We start from the raw sequence: 21520 nt of genomic DNA on the forward strand, positions 1-21520 counted from the left end.
CTTGATTATTAATGAATTTTATATTATAGTTAATTTATTTCATTTTTAGTTTTGGTATTATGTTTTGGTTTTTGTATTATGGGTTTGGTATTATAAAAAATTGTTTGCTGGTATCGTGCTGGTATCGATACCAATTCAGTGTGTTTTTTTAAGAAAGAACTAAGTGGTACCAAAACGAGTACCGTACCTAAAGCACCCGACCATAAAATTCGATACACTTTCGGGTACGGATACAAGTACGATACTGATCTCGCCCCTAGTTAGATTTAATGGGAAGGCTAATTGATTTAAATATATAACTAAAATGACCATTAATTGTTTTTAAAAAAAATGTTTTAATGGTATGGTTTTCATCTATTGGGTTTTGTATTTAATTTAATTTTTGAACTAGTAACATTATTCGGTTATAAGTCAATTTTTATATCTATAAATCTTACTTATTCTTTGTTTAACTCGTTTTTCTAATAAACGTAAGAGAAAATGAAGAGGAAAGTCATTCATTTGTTAAAGAGTCACTACATACATTGGTTCCACTATGGGCTTAAATGTCTGCATTTACAACACTCCCCTTAGATATTTTATTTTACACTAGCAACAAAGTCATTCATTCATTAAAGAGTCACTACAAATATAGAGTTCAAACCGTGAGGCCTGTAAACATTAGGCTTGGCCTATGGGCTTAAATGTCTGCATTTATAACACTTTCCTTCATACATTTTATGTTATGCACTCTCAAAATTATATTGCTGGAGAATGTTGGCTTGAATCTTCTAGGCCGATATTAATTAATAATGCAGAAGTAATATGGTGTCTCGTTAAAATCTTACTAAGAAAACCAGTGGGCCAAAAATTAGTAAAGAAAAAAAGAGTACATCGTATATATTTATCCCCCTCAATTGTACATAATCTCTTAGTCTATAGAATCTAAATCTAATCTTCACCCATAACTACTTGACTTGATTCCTGATGTTGCCATTTCTACTTCTGCATGTGAATAATTTGTGAAACTGTAGATTGATTTTGACAAATGATTCAGCAAAAAAAATGTACTTATAAGTAATTGCTCCACAAATCCTATATATATCTAAATGAAAAAGAAATCATGTAATGAAGTGGATTCTTATTTGGCCATTTCTGATCTGAACTATGTAAGTTGTATTTTCATAAATGGTCTTTAGGTCCTTTTCAATTTGGTTAAAACCGCTGCCCCTTGTGTGTTGAATCATCGACCTTCATGACTGATCAAGGCGTATTTAAATTACTATCGAGCTTAGTTCAAGTAACATAGATTATCTTGCATAAATATAACAAGGAACATACCCATGTCTTGAGTCCTTTAAGGATTTTTATGTATCATTTAGCACACTTAATGATGTCGACTCATTAAAAACATTACTAAGAAAACTTGGTGGTACAAAACTGTAGCAAAGAGAAAAGAATATGCGTCGCGTATTTTACATAACAAACAACACACATCAAGATTATGTTAAACCGGTACTTCAAGACATGCTACTGGATCAATTATGTTGTCTCATTAAAAGTCTTATTAAGAAAACTTTATGGAACAAAACTTAGTGAAAGGATAAAAAAACAGTACAACATGTTCAATAATAATTATATTTCACTAGATAATATACTAAAATGAAATATTAAATCTCGTGATATTTGCAAGATAAATTAAGGCATTGATCACAGTTAACTATGATACTTCTGGACGAAGTACATATACTTTCCACTCTAATTGGGACGGTGAGGCTCTATATGTATATCTAGCAATCAACCAATCATGAGTGTTCTAAGTAAATCAACTTTATTCATACTAAAATATCACATATTCTAGATGTAGATTGATGGAAAAATATACAATTGCATATATACATGAATTGCAAGTCGAGTAATAATTAGTTGTGTAAAGTTCTTTCGTTCAAAATTCTCTTAAGTGGTTCTACAGAGTCTCTTGGTGATGTAGAATATCATCACTGTAAACTACGATTATATGAACTTTAAAAGTAAAATTTTGAGCTTTAAGAGTAAAATTTTTTCAAACTTATACCCTCTTTTTTGGAATATCAATTGAGCCGATTTTATCTTATACGACTAGTTTTATTGAGACCATGTAAGAATCTTGAGATTTATAAAGCATACCTTGTGGTATTGTTTTTAATGCTTTGAGAATTTTAATCCATTCGGGGATATGCATGTAAATGTAATGTTTCGTGTAACTATATGATGATAACATCCATAATTGTTATCTAAAATCCTTTTAAAATTGCATGGCTGATTACAACATTTAAGGTTATCCCATCCATTGTAGTGGAATACGTTTTCTCATAAATAATTACATGGATTTTGGGAAACAACCATTGTGTAGCAAGTCGTGCCATACATCGCAAAATCTCATTTTTTTCGTTTCATTTTATTTTAATGACACCCATTTATAACCTATTGGTTTGATGTGTATGGGTATTTCGACTAAGGGCCCGAAAATATTTTTCTCGAGCAAATCTTTCGATTTTGACATTCGTTTGTGTATGAACTCTTGTAGAGTTTTAGGTGTGTAATATTTTCATCGATTACCTTTGTTGCTATAGCATATGTAAATATTTTGCTATACACGTGTTTAACTTCGGTTCTATATTGTATATTTAATACACAATTTGTAGAGATTTGATATTCATTCAATCCCGGTGTTTCTTCTTGAACTTTATAATTATATTAGTCACTTCTGAGACATTTACCTCTTTTAGGGGATTTATTATTTTCTTTTACATAAATATTAGTCTTTTGTGCGACATTTGATCTCTTCTGAGTCTTATCAATGACATCGTTTAGATGTTTTACATGTAACCACTTTTGTGGGTTACACAAATTACATTATTTTGCTCATTTGGTTTACGTGGGTATTTTGGAACTGATTTGCCTTCCAAGTTTGTTTGTATGGTAATCTAGTTTAGATTAATTGAATTCGAGCAACTAAATTGATACTGGTATACATGACTTTGTCACGTTGTTTTGTGTTTGTGAATGCATATAGTATTTCATTTGCCATTATTTGAAAATGTAAGCCATATTAGACTTCAGATTTACATCTACCACTTCAAGGGTGGAAATTTAATTATGAAGCATTCAATATTATATATTGTGTTACCCGTCTTAATTTATATTCTTATATATTATTTTTTTTCATATTCTTATCCCCTAAGACCGGGAATACTATCATATTGCATATTGGTGTACTATAAATATTTCTCCAAGTAAAAATTTAATACAGTTATTTGGTTTTGTTTATGATTCCATTGTGGTCCAATATGGTGGCGGTATATATAGATAGCACAACCAAATATCTTTACGAGGAACATATTTGATTATTTTCTTGAGATTAGTTATTACTAGAAGTATTTGCTATCAGCAGTTAACCAGATTTATAAAGTACGTATAGAGTATTTAAGGTATTCAGTTAATATTGTTTCGGATTGGTTACTACCGTCACTATTGTATGTCATTAAAACTAGGAATGAGCGTGTGACAGTACCTGTACATGTATTCGTAACAAAAATAAATAGAAACATGTACCAATACTCGTATCAAATTTTTCGGTATGGTGCGGGTGCGGGTACGGGTATTTGTACGAGTAGTTCAGTACGGTGCCCTTTTTGTACCACTTTGCTTTTTATTTCCAAATCTTCAACGGATCTTGAAACCGGTATCGGTACGAGTAACAAACAACTTGAATTAGTTCGGGTATCGCTACTTGCACAAGTACGAATAACGGTATTGTAATGAACTAGACATGTTACACGCCGTTTACGTACTATAATGAATTGTGGTATTGTAACGAACCGAACCTATACCATCGAAGTCCCGTCGTGTCCAAGTCACAACGTGCATGTTTTAAAGAAACTAGTTTGTTTATAAAATTTTTTACACAAAACCAATTTCTGTCACGACCAAACATCCATCCATGTCTCCCCCACCACCTGCAACGTCACGATGATGGGTTTTAGGGAATACCCGTTTGTAGCACAGAAATTGGATCAAAAGGATCCGAGGAGGTTTCTGGTTCACAGGGAGGTATTGAAGTATTAGAAGGATTATGCCACCAAGTTCAGACTCAGTGAGTTGGTTCATCTGGGGAGTGGGAAGTGAGACGTAGAAAGAGAAGTGGAGATGAAGAGGTTGTTACGTGTTAGTGATCCTTTTGATGGCGTTGCTTGTAAGGGTCATTATACTGAGCCCCAAATCGCGCATATTATGGGTATTTAGAATCACAAGAATCTTGAATCTAATTTTGAATCAGATTGTAAAAGTTGTTTATATTTAGAATCTTGAATCAAATTTGATTGATCATGAATTGTAAATTTGTGAACTAAAGATTCAATTTTTAGGATGTGATTTTGATGGAAATTGGGGGGATTTTGAAGTTGATTTGAAATTACTTGAAATCAGGGTATTATTATGTGATCAAATAATGGGCGTGTGAATTCTTGTGTGTATTTCTTGATCATAAAGTGTAAAATTTTCATGTAATTCTCCTGTTTTTGCTCCATTTTGATGTTCTTTTGGATAAAAGTGAACGAAGAATATTGTTTCTGAATAATGATATCAGCAAGTGCATTCATATACTAAGACCAAAACTTAAACTCTGCCAAATAACAATTTGCCTTTCAGAAAAAAAAAAGGAAATTCAATGCCTTCTGCCACCATTAAACCACTGGCGACTCTAAAAGTACAAAACAAACATAAAGAAGTTAGAACATAATGAAAATTAACTGTTAGTCCTCCACCGCCAGCCTACTTCAATGCCTTCACCCCGCACACGAAGTTTAATAAGACCCATGTCTTCTTTTCTCCGACAACTCTCTAAGTTTACCAGACTAGACCATTTGTTAGGAAAATCTTCGTACTCGACCTTGTATGTCCAAGTTTGATCTAACTCAAACTCCTTTAGTTTTGCCATAAAATCTTCAAATGTGGATGAGCATGGGAGGTCGAATAACAAAATTTCGTTTCTATAAGTAGCTAATATGGCTAGATCATCATCATCATCATCATCATCATCATCACCATCACCATCATCTTCGTTTCCTTGGGGAACCTTCACGAGCCTGCTTTCACTCCCCAAATAAGAATTCCCGACATCCACAACAAATACTTCATCATCAAGTTGTCCACCGGAAGCAAAATTAAAACTTGGCAAATACTTCTTTAGTGTTGATAACAGAACTTCCAATACGAACAAATGGTTCCAACTGTGTGGCCAAAAAAACTCAAAGGCGTAGTTAAGTTCGCCCGTGTGAGAGCTCCTCAAGCATATCACAAAAGAAGCACATTTGGTATTGGAAGAAAGTAGCGCCAATACCCCCTATTGTCACGCAACTTATAGATGTTTCTGCACAGGTGTGATTTATGATTTTGAAGGGATTTCGAAACTAGCCCATCCCCTTTCTTCATGGAAATGACATCGAACTTATCATAAAAATCTTTAATGGAAGACATAGGGTCTTCATCCGAGTCAACTGAATACCAACTCAGTTTCACCAAAGACATCAGATCATTCTCACTTTCATAAGAGATCCAGACTTGACCAAGAGATAGTCCATGTGACTCACAAGCCATCCCTAACGCCTTTTCAATTTCGACTTTGACAGGTTCCAAGTCACCGGATACAGTCTGTTTAAAGAGAGACACTAAATAAAGTATTCAGACAGATTCAAACTATAAACATAAACATAGGTTTATTACCTTGTATGGCCATTTTCCCTGTACATGATAGATACTCAGACCCACTTTCTGCAAACGAAATCAAAGTTACAAAATGGTTTTCAAAATTTTATTAACTAAGCTAATGAAGTAACTAATAAAACACACCTCCAATTCACGTTCCATCTCATTGAATATCGGCAGAAGAAGCGAAGGATGCTTCATAGAGCATTCAACAACACCCAAGCATTCATCAGCAAGGAAAACTGGGAGCATCACACAGCACGTTAACTCGCATGCCAAAGCAACATCCACCAAGGGAGACCCTGACAATTCCCTCAAATCCAAAACAACCTCAGGAAACCGGTTCCTGAATGCAGTGACGACTGGACCACAGCTTATGATCCAAGCAGGGTGGTTGTTATCTCCTCCTTCATGGATGCTATATTGATACTTAAGAGAACACGGCCTATATTTATCTCGGGGAAGGCGGATAAAGGGCGGAGCCGCATAAACCTTAGGGAACGATGCAAGAACCAGATCAGACACCGGTCGCCAAAACTGAAAAATGATAGTCTTGAAAGGAAATGACTTTACACCCGCAAACACGGAGTATATCTTGTTGTAAACCTCCTCCTCCCCATCATCATTAGAATCATAATCATAATCATAATCATAATATAGACTACTACCTGAAGTTTGAAGTCCGTGGGTCCAAACAACCTGTCTAGCAGAAGAACGTCTCGACGGACCTTTGATAACACGGAATTCTGATGTGCCGTCCCCCATCTCCACCTGTTAAACCCTAATCTCCGATTTGTTGATGGGTCTCAAAAGTCTTCACAAATATGAAACTGTTAAAAGGGGTGTTTGGGATCGCTTATTTTCATCAACTTATAATTTATAAATTTTTAGAAAAGTAATAAGGTGTTTGGGATTGATTATATTATGAGTGGAAGAGTTTCATAAGTTACAATGTTGTAACTTATTAACTTAATGAAAAATTATAAGAAGGTAAAATAAGGAATCCCAAACACCCCCTAAATATAATATCACTATGTTAAACCCTGTGTGACACACGGGTTGGTAAAAAATACAATAAACAAAATAAAAAAAAATCATATATATAGAAAATAAGATAAAAAATGAGTTCATATTATATAAAAAATTATACTACTTTAAGTAGACATATAAATTACAATTCTCTAAAAATTTTCTTGACTTTGGTTTACGGTCATCGCAACATATGTATCGGAAAATTTTAATGTATATAGATTAAATTTCAATAAAACTAATAAATTTATCGAAAAAATTAAGACTACTTTAAAATAGGGCTGTTCAAAAAGCTCACGATTCGAAGCTCGCTCGAAAAAAGCTCGGAGAAAGCTCGCTCGAAACTCGCTCGAAATCGGCTCGATTCTAAACGAGCCGAGCCTAGCTCGACTCGATTTCTAAACGAGCCGAGCCTAAGCCCCGGCTCGACTCGAGCTCGCTCGATTGGCTCGAACTATTTTATTTTAATTTATTATATATATATATATATATATATACATGCATATAATTATACACAAACCCTAATATCTTATATCATATACATCGCGCCTCTCTCTTTCTCTCTCACTACAATCTGCTGTGCCACTCCCTCTCTCTCACTAAAACAAGATCCCGTTTCTCCGGCCACCGTCGTCGGCCACCTTCTCTGGCCATCTCGTCCCGTCGCCATCCCGCCTCCCGTCACTCTCCCGTCTCCCGTCTCCAGTCGCCATCCGGTCTCACAGCACCAACAGTCACCGTCCATCATCTACAACTCAGCCACCATGTAGGTTCCCCAACCGGATCTACTCAGGAGTATCTCGTAATACGTAGGTGCGGAATCCCTACGTAACACGATACGAGCGTAAGCTGTATAATATGTTAAAACCAATTATAAACACACATTACAATACTAATAAGACACGTTGTATTGCAACTCTTCAACACGTGATATTCGATCACAAAAACACGTTCTGGAAAAACTTAATCAACACAAGCCGAAGCTGAGGTTAAATACACCTCGACAACTTCGCCTAACATGTTAGGCGAAGTTGTCCTAACTTCGCTTGTCCACAAGTTCACTTACATCAGGCGAACTTGTGTAACAACTTACATAAAACCAAAACAAACACTCTAACACGATTACAGACACATACAAATCACTAGATACTGAACTACTGACATTATGCACCAACAGACTCCCCCTTGGCAGTAGCTTCATATCTCTATCTTCAATCACGTGTCTAGTAATCCAAAAATCTCGAGTCACCAGTCTTTAAGCATGAATGCCCTCTCTGACACAAACAGAAATCACTCTCTGATATTTCTTGGCTTCATCTTTCCATGCAGGAATATAGAATATCATTTTCTCGTTTAGCACCTGCAAGTCAGCTTGAGACAAATTTACCAAGTGCATGGGATCATACACTCTCAGAACCTCTTGTTCATCTTCATCCTCCATAATTGCTTCAGCTGTTTCACTATCAACGTACCACCACTTAAGATTCTTTAAGACATCCTTGGGCATTGGTTTCATCGGCACTTCTTTCAAACACCGGATCGGCTTATACTTCATTACCATCCAAGGTTTGCCATCAGCTCTCATTCCTCTTTCCTTATCTTCAACAAGCTTCCCTTTCTGTGGCTTTAACAACTCAAACTTTTTCTCTTTGATACTTTCTTTCCACACAATCTTCCCAATAATTCTGGCCATATTATCATCACTTCTATTAATCAACCCCAACTTAGCCAAATCCTTCACCTCACACTCAGGCAAGGTATTCAAAGATCTCAACATCCTCTTAAAGTACTGAATCCCATCAAAACGTTTAATCACAAATAACCTCAACTGCTCATCATACAACCAGCATATAATACCCTTTTTCGATTCAGCATACCCTTTGATATTGTAACTCTTCTTGAACATGGTTGGAACAGCTGGCTTCTTTGTCTTTAAAAACCACTGAGCGTAGCCTTCTTTCCATCTCGGCTGCTCTTCCCATTCAGACTCATCACTTTCCATATCTTGACGCACATTTGCCTTATCAACATCTGGGATATCGTGTTCAACACTGTCATCCACAATCTCTCCCTCTTCAATCTCACTGTCAATCACAATCTCAGCTCCTATCTTCTCAATCTCCTCAACCGGTAACACATCGTCATCACCTACAACATCATCATCCACCATCTCCTCATCATCTACTACCACAACATCTTCACCCCCTGATCCACCTGTTGTACCAGTTGACTCCCCCTGAGATGTGAAAGTCCCAAGAGTTTGTTCAGTTCTTGGCAACTCACCACCTGCACCTTTCGATGCATTGGGATCATCGTCTCTGTCATGACTTTTCTTTGTCCTCAACTTATCGCCCTTGCAGCTCGTCTCCCCCTGAGATGCTAAGAACTTTTTTAAAGCATTAAAAAGTTTACCGTGCTCAACCAGGAGGGACGATTGGATCTGATTTTCTGCAACAAGGCGCTGGATAGCTTGAGTCTGGATAAGATTTATTCTTGATTATTCAGCCACCACCCTTTCAAGAGCCGCTATCCTTTCAGAATCAGATAAGGTAGCATCAAAATCAAACCGCATATAAGAAACGTCTTGCGCATACGGTGGAGGTATTCCCAAACTAGCTGGAATATCCGAAGCAGGCTGAAAAGTAACCGCGGGTGGTATTGTCACAAATAACCCTGCAGTAGCAACTAATGTCGACTCAACAAATCTTGCAAAAACCTCCGATGGAGTAAGAGTAGGAGGAGGCAAGGAAACTATCTCCGGAGTCGAAAACTGGAACGTTGTAGGAGGAATGCCAAATGATGATGATGTAGTTATCACGGGAGCACTTGAGATGATCGGTCCTGTCACAGTCATCGACGCAGGAACCATAGTCATACCAGATAACGCGGGTGGAGAGAAACGAACCACCCTTGAGCTTTCACCAGCTCCCGAACCTTCACCAGTTCTTACCCTTTTCGATTGACGTATCAACTGATCTAACTCCTCCTCAAAGTCAGATTCACTGTCATCCGAGTTTTTCTTTCTTTTTCCATGTATTCTTTCCCGGCTGACCAGAATCTGTTGTGCTTCAGCAACATCATCAGCGGAGGAGTCAGAGTCGGTTCTCTAAGACACTGCTACAGACGTAGCTACCATCGATACATTTACACCAGAAACCTCTGCTACTGAGACTTGAACCTCTGCAACAGGATCAACTCGCTCCATATCAAAGAACCCTTGGCCCCCAAAAGCAGCCTCAAGATCTACCTGTTCCTCCGGAGCCACAACAGGACCAGCAGGCAATGCTTGTTGTACCACAGGTGGTGGTTGAGGAACATTAGCCTGTTGCGGTGCCGGGTCCCGAAATTCATCACCAAGAGAAGCAACATAAGCAGGGTTTATCAAGTAACCAAATAATGGAGTATGTCGTGGATGAAGCTCCGGTTTACTGCGAGCACTCGACGACCTGCATTGCGCAAAGATCCTCTTGCTTGCACTCTCTACATATTGAATGGGACGTCGTTGGGGTAACGCAGGAGCTACATGATTCAAGATCATCTGTAAGAATCTGGGATACATCAAAAATCTTTCACGAGCGACCGCGCGTCTTTGACGATCGATTTCATAAAACACCATCTGATTGAAGCAGTAGGGCTTGTTGTAGGTCAGTGCTGTCATTGCTGATTGCATCGTTGCACCCATACCGTCATTACCAGCTTTACGACCCGACATGCACACAATCATTACGTGCATCAGAAAACGCCACTGATCCAATAAAAATCCCTTTCGCCTCTGAGTGTCACCCAATGGACCCGAATAGCCCATTCGTAAAAATGCACCATCTCTGAATGGAGCCGGAAAGTCAGTTGGATCATTTGTAGATTCGGCCCCGAACTGCAATGCAACCCTGATCTGATCTGCTGAGAACTGCACGACCTGATTGTTCACTGTGGCGCGCATAACAGGAGGCTCAACTCTACAATCATATTCTACCATTCGCTAGAAATCTTCAATGTTTGGTAGAGAAATTGGTAGAGTTGTAGTAATAGCGTGGAAAATACGTGAGCGAACAAGGAATGAGATGATCTCGCGATAATCATCGACACCACTAGCATCCGGATCCAACGTGATATACATGTTGTGACCCGGAAAGAACTGTCTGTTGTTGTCACCGCCTTCATCACCACCAGCACCACCAGCTCCCGCTACAGCAGCCATATCTGCACAACAAACGGTCTAAGTTAGAATATCGACAAAGCAGATCATAACTTCGCCTGTTACCATGAGCGAAGTTAAGATAACAACTTGTGTGTAGGTGAAGTTAGACATAGGGCGAAGTTGAGTACAACTTCGCCTTTACTATAACTTCGCCTAATAACAATTTAAAACCCTTAAATTAACAAGAAAAGCCCTATGCGAAGTTAAGTATAAGGCGAAGTTGAGGATAACTTCGCCTAATCCTAACTTCGCCCCTGAACACTGTGAATAATTAATTAATTTAAGATTGAGCAGGCGAAGTTGAGAACAACTTCGCCTAAAGATAACTTCGCCTGAATATGAAACGGCATAAAAACAGAAGTCTGATCATGGTTTGAATGATGAATTGGTCATTGATAACATAAAAGGATGTTACTATAGAGATCTGGACGATCAAATGAGTTACGAACACATTAGAAAGTGATTGGTTATCGGGTGTTTAAAGGTTTGCATGAACGAGGTCATAAATCGGACCAAAACGACATCAAATTAACATCATTGACAAAAATTATAAGTTATACCAATCCTACACACCTTTAACATGGATTGAAAACAAATAATATCAAGGATTGATTCGAGGGTTAAGTTCGCCGAGGGATAGGAGTATAAGTTCGCTGTGGTTTTGAAAATAAGTAATGGGTTTGACTAGATTGACCCTTATATATGTTTGAATATACACAGGCGAAGTTAAGGTTAACTTCGCCTACCCTTAACTTCGCCCATGCACAACTTTGCTTATTATATTACTTACAAAACAGGCCCTTAAACTTTTGAACAAAATACAACTGTCTTTTAAAATCCTCCGTTAAAGATTTAAACTTTATAACCAAAGAACCAAGTAACCAAGTTTTAAACCATAAAACGAAATATGCAATGAAAATTTTAGAAATTAAGTAAAACGGGATCAAATTTCAGTCTTGACAGGGATCAGCATGTTTTAGAAAAGATCCGAACAGGAATCATACTAATTAAATGGCTGTCACATAGATCTATGTTCAGCGGTATTATGACATAAAGAAATAGGTTGTAAGTAGGTATACAACTTAGTATGGTTTTCATCGCTTCTGTGATACGGATTAGGTTTAATTAAGCTCAAAATTTAGATGGACATCACATGAGAGATTGTGATGCCTCCTATCTATTCTCAAAGCGTATTTGGCTTTCCCCAAGTCACCCCGAGTTGACCTTGACCCGTAGTGTCTGATTAAACAGTAGGTACATATCGATCATTAGAGTCTTCATCCCGTTCTCTCTCTTGCCTCTTGATTGATAAGTGTAATATCATAAGCTTCAAAAGGCTTAACAACACACACATTTTTTTTTTAAGATTAACACAGCTTCAAACAGTAGACGACTGCAAGTCCCGAATCTGGATCACTGCAGGTACTTGACACACTATCTTCTCGGGAATCAGAATACTCACGGGCTCGTGTATGACTGGGTAATCACTTTCTGCCTATCATTCGGAAAGATGTATATGGAGACATGCACAACTCTGAATGAGTCTCCACTTTAAATCGAGGAGATTTAGTTAGTATCATTTCTACTTTAACGCACCATAGAAAGCTACCATAACATACAATGACTGTTCTAGAGTCTTTTGGGCCTAATAACTTCACTAGTTAAGCACAGAATTAGTTTGTCTATCACTTTCCAAGGTTGAATCAATTTTCTTTTAAACATTGTATTGAAACATCTTACGAAGTTATAGACTTGAAAAATTATATCATTTCCCCAAAAAAAATTTTAAATTCTATCGCCCCGATCAAGTCAAAGTATTCAGGTAAACGGCTATCCTGAAGATCCAATGGATCAGCTGGACCGACCACATACGAGTATGTGTCCTTCTAACTAAGTGTGAACGATTAATTTTCAGCGAAAGAATAAAAACACATCTTAAACCGCCCCGGTCACTTTCAGACATCTGGTTAATGGCTATCCTCATAATCTACTAGTAGAAGTAAGGACCAAACACATCCGAAGATGTGTCCTTCAAACTGAAGCAACCGACATAATTCTAAGCGATAAAGATGTTTTTTTTTAAACGAAAAACCAGGTTACTCGGGATTGATCATCCCATTAAGTTCAACAAGATTTTGAAAACGATTTCGGTCAAACGCTTTAGTAAAAAGATCGGCGAAATTATCCAACGAATCAACCTTTTCTAGCACTATTAATTTCTTCTCAGCACAATCCCAAATAAAATGATGACGAATGTCAATGTGTTTAGTTTTGCTGTGTTTGACGGGATTGTTAGTTACTGAGATTGCAGCAGTGTTATCAATACAAATAGGAGTTTGAGTGAAATTCAGACCATAATCGCGCAATTGCTGTTGAATCCAAAGAACCTGGGAGCAGCAGTTTGATGCTGCCATGTACTCTGCTTCACATGTGGAAATGGCTACAGAGGTCTGTTTCTTGCACTGCCACGACACCAATCTTCCTCCCAGAAACTGACATCCACCGGTAGTTGACTTCATGTTCTGGTTGCAGCCTCCATAGTCAGAGTCTGTGTAAGCGACCAAATCCAGTTCTCCCCCTTTCGTGTACCACAATCCCAACTTAGGCGTGCCTTTGAGATAACGCAAGATCCTCTTCACTCCCTTCATGTGAGATTCCTTCGGGCTTGCCTGAAAACGAGCACAAAGACAAACTGCAAACATAATATCAGGTCTAGATGCAATTAAATACATTAAAGAACCTATGATTGCTCGATATTGGGTGGGGTCCACGTCTTCATCACTGTCTGAATCAGCACCCAGTTTGTGGTTGACGCAAACTGGAGTATCAAATGGGGTGCTATCTTCCATCTTGAAGCGTTTGAGCACGTCATGGACATATTTTGTTTGATGAATAAATATCCCATCTTTCTTCTGATCTACCTGCAAACCCAAAAAGAAATTTAATTCGCCCATTGCGCTCATTTCAAACCTCTTTTTCATGATTTCTTCAAATTCCTGACACATGGCGACTTTTGATGCAGCAAAAATGATGTCGTCCACATAGACTTGCCCTAGTAGAAAATCTCCCCCTTTTTCTTGACAAACAGCGTGCTGTCGATCTTTCCTCTTTCGAACCCATTCTCAAGCAAGTAATCAGACAAGGTTGCGTACCAAGCACGAGGGGCCTGATGTAGCCCATATAACGCTTTACTCAGTTTGTACACATGATCAGGAAAATCTGGGTCAGGGAAACCCGGAGGTTGTTCAACGTACACCACCTCATCGACTTTACCATTAAGAAAGGCACTTTTTACATCTAACTGGAATACCTTCATCTTATTGTGTGCAGCAAATGCCAAAAATAGTCGAATTGCCTCCAATCTTGCCACAGGAGCAAACACTTCATTGTAGTCGATTCCTTCTTGCTTATTAAACCCTTTAACTACCAGCTTCGCTTTGTTCCTTATGATTATTCCTTTCTCATCTCTCTTACATTTGAAAACCCACTTTGTGCCAATAGCATGTACATTCTTCGGTTTTGCAACTAATTTCCATACTTCCACCTTCTCGAATTGTGCTAACTCTTCTTGCATGGCTTCGACCCACGAGCTATCCTTTAGAGCCATTTGATAATTCTTTGGTTCAATCTGGCTGATGAAGCAGGTGTACAAACATTCATTGATGATACCCGTTTCTTTAATGCTTGCGTAAACACAAGTGTGTTCATTCAGACTTCTTCTTGTTTGAACACCGTCAGACAGATCCCCTATCACATTCTCCAACGGGTGATTTTTGTGAATTCCAGTAGTCGGAACTGTACTAACCTCCAGATTGTTTTCTAAGTCCGAAGAGAGTTCATCTAAGGGTGATTGATGTTGAGAGTGAAATGGATTGTAGAATTCTTCTTCAGTAGGGGCAGCAGAAGTATCAACGGCACTTGACGAAGAAGGTTGACTTTCATCGCATCGCGGACGTTGCACAACATTTTCCTCCTCGTCATACAGAATCTGTGAAGTAATTTTCTCATCAACTTCTGCAAAATCCAAGTAAGGCAAATTAAAAGATTTGAAAAGTTTATCATAGTCGAAAGCTTCAGCGGGTCCCGTGCTAGGCTTTGGTGATTTATAACTTGTAATGTCCGTGTTACATACCACCTCAACCTTGATGTTCGATAAATTAAAGACTCTTCTGTTGGGTGTACCAACAACATATCCGACTAATATACCTTCGTCGGCTTTTTCACCGAATTTCGAGTTTGTCTTTAATATCGTACATGGGGACCCGAAAGGTTCGAAACCATTCAAGTTTGGCTTTCTACCATGCATGAGTTCATAACAAGTTTTATTTAATCTTTTAACAGTTAAAACACGATTAAGGATATAACAGGCTGTGGCAACAGCTTCAGCCCAGAACACCACGGGAAGTTTAGCATCAGCCAGCATGGTTCTGGCTCCTTCAATTAGCGTTCTATTCTTCCTCTCAGCCACCCCATTTTGTTGCGGAGTATACGGGGCACTGTACTGATGGTCTATCCCTTTCTGTAAGCAGAACATCTCCATCTGGTAGTTCTTGAACTCTGTCCCATTATCACTCCTGATGTACTTAACCTTTCTCCCAACAATATTTTCAACCTTGGTAATCAAGTTAATTACCAACTGAACCGTCTCATCTTTTTCCTTCAGAAAATATACCCAAGAGTATCGAGAGTAATCATCAGTTACTACAAAGCAGTATGACGTTCCACCTAGACTCTTTACATTCACGGGACCAAAGAGATCCATGTGAAGTAGATCTAGGGTACTGACAATTGAGTTAACCTTCTTGGAGTGATGAGGTTTCTTGTGTTGCTTTCCCTTCTTGCATGATAAGCATTGATCTTCAAAGTTAAAATTCTTCAAGGGAACTCCAAGCACTAGCCCATTTTTGACAATGTAATTCATTTTACGAAGATGTATATGTCCCATTCTTCGGTGCCATAACTCGGACTCGGACTCGGACTCAGTCGCCTTCGACAGAAAACATGACTCTTCTGATGTCATCTCAGTTGACCTCATATCCATTACATATGTGTTCTTTTCTCTTAGAGCTTTCATCACCACCCATGTCTCTGGAATCTTGAAACCCGGATAAAGAACAATTGCCTCATTTTTCGTAAAATGCACCGTGTAATCTTTGTCACAAATCTGAGATACACTCAACAGATTATGCTTCAATTCTTCAACAAAATTCACCTTTTCTAACTTCATTTTTCCATTTGTCACCGTTCCAATACCAGTGATTCTACCTCCACTCTCTCCAGCGAAACTAACCCTACCTCCTTGAACAGGTTTCCATTCATGTAACAAATTCTTGTTACCAGTCATGTGCCGGAAACAGCCACTGTCCACAACCCACAGATTGTTTACAGCCCTGTTCAACTGTTCCTGCACAATTAAAGCAAAAGATTAAAATCTGGGGACCCAAGACCTACTGGTCTTGGGTCGATTAAATCTGTTAAACAGCATCCCGTACTTTGGTTGCCCAAAGTCAGTTTGAGGATGATTTCTGTGAGTTTCGAAAGGAAACCTTCTTGAGGATTGACTATGAGGCCATCCAAACCTTAGTGAATTAACTGAATTATAATTGTAAGTTTGGTTGTTAACTGGGAAAAACTGAGATCGATTTCTTTGAAATCTTGGATTTGTCCAATGTCTGAAGTTTGGTGAGTTCGCATTCTTACCAGTATAATAATTACCATTCGTTTTATTCTCAGTTTTCGGAGGCCTCATTTCTCTAAATTTTCTCTGGTTTAGAGGGCAATCAGCAATAAGGTGTCCTACTTGATTGCATCTAAAACAACTCCTGTGTTCAACTTTCGTCTCAACCGTTGTTTCAGATGTTGAGGTTACATTACTACCCGTTTGTCTCACATACGGTGGGACGAACGGGTTTAGGGAAGAACTCTTTTCATCAAGCTTATATTCCTCCCTCCGTTTTAGTAATGCTACCTCTTCCTTTATCTCACCCGATTCGGATGACTTGTCCGAATTTGATGAGACAGAACTAGGAACAGAAATCTTAATATTAGGAATTGACTTAGTCGTTTCGCTTTTACTAACTTCAGGTTCTTTAGTCAAAATTTTGACTGGAACTGTCTGATTAATCTCAACATCAGCAGATTTCTGATTACTAGGATTATAAGTATAGTTATGGTTATACGGTGGTGGAACTTCAGAAAATCCAATTCCCCCTTTGTTAACTGGGGAACGTTGAACACTTACAATGTGATCAAGCATTGTTGAGGAATTTCTAAATTGTTCAATTTTTCTGTTTAGTTCCACCACTTTTACCTGGTAATCAGCAATCTGTTTATCTCTTTCAGCAATTAGTTTGGTTTTCTCTTCTAACACTTCATAACTAAGATCAATTACTTGTATTTTTTCGGCTAGACTGGCTTTAAGACTTCTGATGTCCTTTTCACTAGCTTTTATTTTTACCGAGTAACTATTTTCTCTAGTTTTAGTATAGTGATGATCTTCTTTTAACGTTTTAAATTGTGCGTCCAAACTAACAAACTGATCAGTTATTGTTTTCAATTGTTCAGACAGATTTTCATATTGTATGCAATGAAGTTCAGAGCTTACCTCAGAGAGCTGATCGTTGACTTTTGCCATATAGGCTTGATTTTCTCCCGTCTCCCTCTCACTTCCTTCATTTTCTATGTTTACCAAATTAGCCTGTTCGAACACTTCCTCAACTTGCAGGTTCCAGTTGTATCCACCATTCTGTCTAGATACCATAGCCCTTTTCTCACTACCTCCCCCATTATGTTGTGCAGGTCTGTTCTGACTACGTTCGACTCTCTCATTTGTACATTCCTTGGCAAAGTGACCATTTTGTTGACAGTTGTAACATCTAACTTTTGATTTGTCAAACCCTGGTCTTTCTCTAACAAACTTTCTACCTGTTTTCTTCATGAATCTTTTAACCCTTCTTACAATCATAGCCATCTGCCACTGCAGATCCATCTCTTCTAAATCATCAGCATCGATCTGATCATAGTCTTCATCCAAAGTTGCAGGGTCGACTATTTTACCTTTGATATAGTTCTCATAAGATGCAATGAAGGATGCATAGAGAGCAAACTGCTGTTCAGCTGATTTAACACTCATGGGCATCTGTGAGTAGTTGTTGGTTGGAACATTTGATGAGAAATTACCAGTTGTTGCTTGAGGTTTTGAAGAACTACTACCTCCAGCTACGAAACATACGTCGCCATCCATATTAAGAATCACATGACCATCTCGAGTTGAGTTGGAGTTTGATTCTCCCTTTGAGTAGTAGGCAGACGATTCAGATTTTGAACTTGAACTTGAAGAGACTTTCGCACCATACATTCCCGGATCCTGAACCTGATCAGTAAGTGTCTCCTTTCGAACCATGTTGAGCTCAAAATTTCGTAACTTATTGACTGCTGTTTCAAGATCAATATAGGCAAATTCTTTATCCTCTCTCATCAAAACCGTATACATTTCCCATTTCGGTGGAAGAGCATCAAGAAGTTTCTCTACTATCTCCTCTTCTTTGTATACAATGGAGTAATTGCTTAGTTCGGTCATCAAGTGATAATATCTCTGTGATGATATCGTCAAGTGATTCATTTTTCAGATACTTGAATACAGAGAATTGGGTTTTTAGTAGCTTTGTTTTGGAAGCACGTATCCCCACATTACCTTCATATCGATTTTCAAATGCTTCCCATAGCTCTCTAGCAGTTTTGTACTTCTTGAATGTATGAAGAATCTCTTGTGGAAGAGCCATTGTGATTGCTGCATGAGCTTTACTTTCTGCCTCATACATCTTTTTTTCTTCCTCTTCCATCTTATTGTACTTCTTAATCTGTTCACGACCCTCAAACAAGGCTGTTGGTGGAATGTATCTATCTTGAATGCAAACCCACATCTTAGCATCTTGATATTTCACATACTGTTCAAACAGATCTTTCCAAGCAACGAAATCGGTACCCTTAAGCATTTTTGGAGCTTTAGTTGCTGAACCGGCTTCAACCTCCATTTTTACCAGTTCTGTAATGTTTATTGAAGTCATCGTTGAAAGAAACACGACTCGAAAACACAAAGAAAGTAAATTTTTTTTTTTTTATTTTGAACAGTGATCAGTAGGCGAAGTTATGCTTAACTTCGCTTAAGCTTAACTTCGCTTGTTTCCTCAACTTCGCTGAACCTTAACTTCGCTTGCTTCCTAACTTCGCTTGATATATAACTTCGCCTAACCTTATAACTTCGCTTAAACCCTACGAACAGTGACGGCAACTTCGCCTGATGAACACAAGGTTTTTACAGGTTTTAATTTGACGTATTGCGAGGTATGCGAAGGTGTAATGGGTTATTTTTGATAGTGGGCGATGGGTAGGACACAAAAACACGGTATTTCAACGTAAACTCGTTCCGCGAATAGTCGAACGGAACGATCTTAACACTCGTGTGATAATCCCGAACCACACAATCACGAGCAAAAGCTCTGATACCAATTGTAGGTTCCCCAACCGGATCTACACAGGAGTATCTCGTAATACGTAGGTGCGGAATCCCTACGTAACACGATACGAGCGTAAGGTGTATAATACGTTAAAACCAATTACAAACACACGTTACAATACTAATAAGACACGTTGTATTGCAACTCTTCAACACGTGATATTCGATCACAAAAACACGTTCTGGAAAAACTTAATCAACACAAGCCGAAGCTGAGGTTAAATACACCTCGACAACTTCGCCTAACATGTTAGGCAAAGTTGTCCTAACTTCGCTTGTCCACAAGTTCGCTTACATCAGGCGAACTTGTGTAACAACTTACATAAAACCAAAACAAACACTCTAACACGATTACAGACACATACAAATCACTAGATACTGAACTACTGACATTATGCACCAACACACCATCAGGTCCATCCTAAGTCCACGTCTCCATCAGGTCCATTATTACAGGTAAATTCGAGCCAAATCGAGCCGAGTCAAGCCGGCTCGATTTAAAACCGAGCCGAGCTTGAGCTCACATTTTTAACTCGATTAAGATTCGTGCTCGAGCCGAGCCATCTCGAATAAATATCGAGCTCGAGCTGGCCCTGGCTCGGGCTCGGCTCGGCTCGTGAACAGGCCTACTTTAAAAAAGTTTATTTATCTTTTTTTTAATTAATGCGGTATTGCAAACTTATAAATAATTTAAATGTTTTCGTGAAAAATTTTGACTAGTACTCAAAATTTAACTCGAAACTAAATATTTGATTTGTTCACCTGAATCGATCAGATTACATTATTCGGATTGAATGAATCACATTGAGAATATTGATCGATTGAATTGCGAATCGATTGAATTGCGAATCGATTGACTCTTATTGAAGTTATGAGTCTGATTGAATTTATGAAGGTGAAACAATTGAATATGTGAATATGATTACAAATATTTGATAGTTAACTTAATTGTTGATGAATTTCAATGTAATAGGTAGACGATGATTGCTAGGATTAGAACGTGTGAATTGGGATGATAAAAATTCTTAATACGATAAGCATTCAAAGTTTGATTTTGAAATTAAATTAAAATAATTAAAAAATAATTAGAAAATATCATGTGGCACTTTAAAGAAATTTGGTGAAAAATAAAATAAGAATTTGATGAAAAATCCACCTATTTATTATACAGAGAGATGTTTGGTTGTGGGAAATATATATTTTGTAGAAAATACAAAAACAAAATTCTTTATTAATACATTGGTATAACTTATATGAAAATAATAAACATAATCGTGACGTAACGTTCAAGTATGAGAACTATACTCTTTTCATTATGTTAAATATTGTTTGGTTAGTTTTTAGCTAGTTTATTTATTTTGATTTTGAAAATAATTAGAAAATAATTAGAAAATACCATGTGACACTTTAAAGAAATTAGGTAAAAGACAAAATAAGAATTTTATGAAAAATCTATCTATTTATTATATAGAGAGATAGTTTACATTTTTATATTAAAAATTGGTTCAGGCAAGAAAGCCATTGATTCTTCTAATCAATGCTAAATAATGAATATGACAAAACGGTAATTAATAAATATAATAATAATAATAATGATAATAATAATAATAATCTCATTTCATTGGTTTTTAATAACATTTTGGAACTTTACATATGTGGTTTTAGTCGATCAAACTTACATCTTTTAATTAATTAGACGGTGTATATTGAATGAAGCCTATTGTGCTATGATATCATGTCATTATAGAGGTTTTTATTTTTGCTAAAAGAGTGTAGTGAATAAAGTTATTTCCAATCATTACCACGCTATTGTTTTTATATATATGTATTTTATTTAAAATAATGCAAATAAATTTCATTATTAAATAACTAAATTTGACATTAAAATTAAAAAAACAGGTATAAATTGCTCGTCTTCGTCTTCTTTTTCAAACCCGTCTTCACTTTTCTCATCTCCTTCTTCGTCATCTTCGCTTGATATGTTTTCACATTCGTCTCGAATCGGCTAAACCGACCAAGCATGTTGGACCAAATACGCCATAAGAGAATTATCT

At 37.5% G+C, this 21520-nt stretch overlaps 1 protein-coding gene across 1 annotated transcript; it reads right to left on the minus strand.

Moving 5' to 3' along the window:
- Positions 1-4752: 4752 nt before the first annotated feature.
- Positions 4753-6489, minus strand: LOC143632394 (protein NLP7-like). The gene is made up of 3 exons (XM_077100927.1): positions 5869-6489; positions 5743-5790; positions 4753-5670 (listed from the first exon to the last, which is right to left on the minus strand). Exons 1-3 carry the CDS (start codon positions 6487-6489, stop codon positions 5314-5316), a joined length of 1026 nt encoding a protein of 341 aa, XP_076957042.1. The 3' UTR covers positions 4753-5313.
- Positions 6490-21520: the final 15031 nt, after the last annotated feature.

Source organism: Bidens hawaiensis, unplaced genomic scaffold (assembly GCF_021521415.1).
Source record: "Bidens hawaiensis isolate Kalapana, Puna unplaced genomic scaffold, B.hawaiensis_p1.1 tig00006388_1, whole genome shotgun sequence".
NCBI classification, from domain to species: domain Eukaryota; kingdom Viridiplantae; phylum Streptophyta; class Magnoliopsida; order Asterales; family Asteraceae; genus Bidens; species Bidens hawaiensis.